Raw genomic sequence first — 4,907 nt, 5'->3', positions numbered from 1 at the left:
GGAACGCAGACTGCGAGCCAGACCTAATCACCCAACATCAATGCCCGGACATCAATGCCGACCTCACTAATGCTCTTGTGACTGATGGAAGCAAGTCCCCACAGAAACGTTGCAACATCTATTGGAAAGCCTTCCAGAAGAGTGGAGACTGTTAAAGCAGCTAAGGGGGAAAAACTTCATATTAATGCCAATGGTTTTAGAATGAGATGAGACGAGAAGGTGTCCACAAACTTTTGGTCATGTAGTGTATATATATAAATGGCTGGAATGGGATGAGTGGACTGGTATCAAATACATCAAAAACATGGTTGATGCCGATCCATTTGCTCCGATCCAGACATATAATATACAAACATGCATTTACACTCATAAGAGCGTCAATATTGTGGTTTCAATCAAAATGTTCCCTGACCAGCAGTAAGTTTCCACAGTACCTAGTCCCACATTACCTAGTCCCACAGTATCTAGTCCCACAGTACCTAGTCCCCAGTATCTAGTCCCACAGTACCTAGTCCCACAGTATCTAGTCCCACAGTACCTAGTCCCATGGTAACGTCCCACAGTACCTAGTCCCACAGTATCTAGTCCCACAGTACCTAGTCCCACAGTATCTAGTCCCACAGTACCTAGTCCCACAGTATCTAGTCCCACAGTACCTAGTCCCACAGTATCTAGTCCCACAGTATCTAGTCCCACAGTACCTAGTCCCACAGTACCTAGTCCCACAGTATCTAGTCCCACAGTACCTAGTCCCACAGTATCTAGTCCCACAGTATCTAGTCCCATGGTAACGTCCCACAGTACCTAGTCCCACAGTACCTAGTCCCACAGTATCTAGTCCCACAGTATCTAGTCCCACAGTACCTAGTCCCACAGTATCTAGTCCCACAGTACCTAGTCCCACAGTACCTAGTCCCACAGTACCTAGTCCCACAGTATCTAGTCCCACAGTACCTAGTCCCACAGTACCTAGTCCCACAGTACCTAGTCCCACAGTATCTAGTCCCACAGTACCTAGTCCCACAGTACCTAGTCCCACAGTATCTAGTCCCACAGTACCTAGTCCCACAGTATCTAGTCCCACAGTACCTAGTCCCACAGTACCTAGTCCCACAGTATCTAGTCCCACAGTACCTAGTCCCACAGTACCTAGTCCCACAGTACCTAGTCCCATGGTAACGTCCCACAGTATCTAGTCCCACAGTACCTAGTCCCACAGTACCTAGTCCCACAGTATCTAGTCCCACAGTACCTAGTCCCACATTATCTAGTCCCACAGTATCTAGTCCCACAGTACCTAGTACCACAGTACCTAGTCCCACAGTACCTAGTCCCACAGTACCTAGTCCCACAGTATCTAGTCCCACAGTACCTAGTCCCACAGTACCTAGTCCCACAGTATCTAGTCCCACAGTACCTAGTCCCACAGTATCTAGTCCCACAGTACCTAGTCCCACAGTATCTAGTCCCACAGTACCTAGTCCCACAGTATCTAGTCCCACAGTATCTAGTCCCACAGTACCTAGTCCCACAGTACCTAGTCCCACAGTATCTAGTCCCACAGTACCTAGTCCCACAGTATCTAGTCCCACAGTACCTAGTCCCACAGTACCTAGTCCCACAGTATCTAGTCCCACAGTACCTAGTCCCACAGTACCTAGTCCCACAGTATCTAGTCCCACAGTATCTAGTCCCACAGTATCTAGTCCCACAGTATCTAGTCCCACAGTATCTAGTCCCACAGTACCTAGTACCACAGTATCTAGTCCCACAGTACCTAGTCCCACAGTATCTAGTCCCACAGTACCTAGTACCACAGTACCTAGTCCCACAGTACCTAGTCCCACAGTATCTAGTCCCACAGTACCTAGTCCCACAGTATCTAGTCCCACAGTATCTAGTCCCATGGTAACGTCCCACAGTATCTAGTCCCACGGTACCTAGTCCCACAGTACCTAGTCCCACAGTATCTAGTCCCACAGTACCTAGTCCCACAGTACCTAGTCCCACAGTATCTAGTCCCACAGTACCTAGTCCCACAGTACCTAGTCCCACAGTATCTAGTCCCACAGTACCTAGTCCCACAGTATCTAGTCCCACAGAACCTAGTCCCACAGTACCTAGTCCACCCAGTACCTAGTCCCACAGTATCTAGTCCCACAGTATCTAGTCCCCACAGTACCTAGTCCCACAGTAACCTAGTCCCACATAACTTATCCTCACAGTAGCTAGTCCCACAGTATCTAGTACCACAGCACCTCCAGTGCTAAAACGGTGAGCAGAAATCTGCACCAGTGGTGAGCTGTAATGTTGGTTTGTGATCCTATTGGCATTTCTGCAAAGCAATCCTAGGATTCTGGATATATAGTTACATGTTCATTTCAGTGGATTATTTTCAGAGAAGCAGCTGGATCGTTATAGAGAGGTTGACAAGTTTGGTCAAAGATGAACAGCGGAACAATTTGGCTGCAATACATTCCTCCGTTCTCTCTGTGTTGTCATGGACTGGGAGTTTTCAGGCACGTGATCTGTATTGGTGAAGTCCACTGAAACAGATTGGTAATGTGAACAGACCAATGGAGCTGCCTGCTGGCTGTGGCTGTACAGTTTGTGATTCATAAAGGTGTCATCAGAGCTCTGTCTCTGTCCTGTGAAGGCCATATGAATGGAATGGTCTGTCTCTGTCCTGTGAAGGCCATATGAATGGACTGGTCTGTCTCTGTCCTGTGAAGACCATATGAACGGACTGGTCTGTCTCTGTCCTGTGAAGGCCATATGAACGGACTGGTCTGTCTCTGTCCTGTGAAGGCCATATGAACGGACTGGTCTGTCTCTGTCCTGTGAAGGTCATATGAATGGACTGGTCTGTCTCTGTCCTGTGAAGGCCATATGGATGGACTGGTCTGTCTCTGTCCTGTGAAGGCCATATGAATGGACTGGTCTGTCTCTGTCCTGTGAAGGCCATATGAATGGACTGGTCTGTCTCTGTCCTGTGAAGGCCATATGAATGGACTGGTCTGTCTCTGTCCTGTGAAGGCCATCGGGGCGGCAGGTAGCCTAGTGGTTAGAGTGTTGGACTTGTAACCGTAAGGTTGCAAGATCGAATCCCCGAGCTGACAAGGTAAAAACCTGTTGTTCTGCCACTGAACAAGGCACTGTTCTTAGGCTGTCATTTAAAATAAGAATTTGTTCTTAACTGACTTGCCTAGTTAAATAAAAGTAAAATAAAATATGACTGGTCTGTTCTCTGTCCTGGGAAGGTCATATGAATGGACCTGCTCTGTCTCTGTCCTGTGAAGTCCATAATGTATGGACTGGTTGGTCAAGCCCTCTGATTTGGCTGTCCACCTAGACCTGTTGTAGCCCCTTGCTATAAGTCCGTGACTATATGCTATTTGTGGCTATACGTCAGTGACTATACGTCAGTGACTATATGTCCATGGCTATACGGCCGTGGCTATACGTCCGTGCCCTCTCGTGGGTAATAAGATATTGTTGACACTGAAGCTGTTGTAGAAGTGGCTGTTGAACTGTCCTGCCTGTCCCCCTCCGCTGAATGTGTTGTAGTACAGTCCTCTGTTAAAGGGAGACAGGCTGTCTGCTGGGTGACCGTGGCCCCCGAGGCCCGCCTCTGAGACCCCCGGGCTGTGACTGTCCTGGCCTGGGGTGGTGGTGTGGGGGGTGTGGTTGTGGTATGGGCTGCTATGGAGGGCTGTAATGTTCCTATTGGTCAGCTCGTTGACCAGACCCAGAGAGCTAGTCTGTCTGCTGGAGGGACCAGAGGAGAGAGGAATGGAGGCCCCTAAGGGCCCGGAGCCCAGCCCGGCCATACTGCTGAAGAAGTTATTAAAACACGGAGCGCCGGACGCCAGGCCCGGGGGGGGAGGAGCTCTTGTGACCCTCACTGACCACCTCCATGTCTGGGGAGGCGGGGCCAATGAGCTGGGGGCTGTCCGTGGTCTTGGGCGGGGCTGCTCGGCCGTCCTCTGTCTTGGTGCCGTTACTGGAGTCGGAGCGACGCTTCCTCTTCCTCCTGAAGTTCCCGTTGTCAAACATCTTCTCACAGTTAGGATCCAACGTCCAGTAGTTCCCTTTACCTGGAACATAAATAATAGAAACTTTAGCATTATTATACAGTATTTATATACTAATAAGACATTATTATACCGTATTTATATACCAATAATACATTATTATACAGTATTTATATGATATTAATAAGACATTATTATACAGCATTTATATGATATTAATAAGACATTATTATACAGTATTTATATACTAATAAGACATTATTATACAGTATGTATATATTAATAAGACATTATTAATATATACACATTAGTATTATGTAAATATCCAATGAAGAACTGGAGGGCGATGTGTTCATCCTAAACTTGAGAAAACTAATGCTGGGATAAAGAATATTACAGGATAAAATAAATGAGGCCCCGTAAAGAATGAAGACTTGTGAAATAATAAAGGAATAAAGCCCTATGAGCAGCAATATTCCCGTGTGCGGGCCAGTCATTCCATGTGCGGGCCCAGTCATTCCATTCCATGTGGCGGGCCAGTCATTCCATGTGCGGGCCAGTCATTCCATTCCATGTGCGGGCCAGTCATTCCATGTGCGGGTCGCTCATTCCATGTGCGGGCCAGTCATTCCATGTGCGGGCCACTCATTCCATGTGCGGGCCAGTCATTCCATGTGCCCAGCCACTCATTCCATGTGCGGGCCACTCATTTTATACGTACAAATCCACATAATGTTGTAGTAGTTTAGTATGGTGCACATTATCACAAACAGTGATGTCATGCACCTAATACTCTTGCTTTGGAATGATGCACTGATGAGGAAGCCAATGTCTAGGTAGCTACTCATTTTAATGAGTTTGGGGTTAACATTG

The 4,907-nt window shown here is 47.6% G+C and overlaps 1 protein-coding gene and 1 long non-coding RNA gene across 2 annotated transcripts in view; both read right to left on the bottom strand.

Moving 5' to 3' along the window:
* Positions 1–1,079: 1,079 nt before the first annotated feature.
* LOC115183109 (uncharacterized) lies at positions 1,080–2,116 on the bottom strand. The gene is made up of 3 exons (XR_003873958.1): positions 1,941–2,116; positions 1,418–1,747; positions 1,080–1,119 (listed from the first exon to the last, which is right to left on the bottom strand). It is a non-coding gene; the product is annotated as an uncharacterized LOC115183109 (long non-coding RNA).
* A 1,116-nt stretch (positions 2,117–3,232) lies between these two features.
* LOC115183107 (forkhead box protein I1c-like) overlaps positions 3,233–4,907 on the bottom strand; it is a 3,963-nt gene continuing 2,288 nt past the window's right edge. Inside the window, 3 exon segments of the mRNA XM_029744444.1 lie at positions 3,233–3,484; positions 3,486–3,882; positions 3,884–4,097. Coding sequence (XP_029600304.1) covers positions 3,458–3,484; positions 3,486–3,882; positions 3,884–4,097 — 638 coding nt within the window. The 3' untranslated portion in view covers positions 3,233–3,457.

Source organism: Salmo trutta, unplaced genomic scaffold (genome assembly GCF_901001165.1).
Source record: "Salmo trutta unplaced genomic scaffold, fSalTru1.1, whole genome shotgun sequence".
Lineage (NCBI taxonomy): Eukaryota > Metazoa > Chordata > Actinopteri > Salmoniformes > Salmonidae > Salmo > Salmo trutta.
This window is presented reverse-complemented; position numbering and strand designations above follow the sequence as displayed.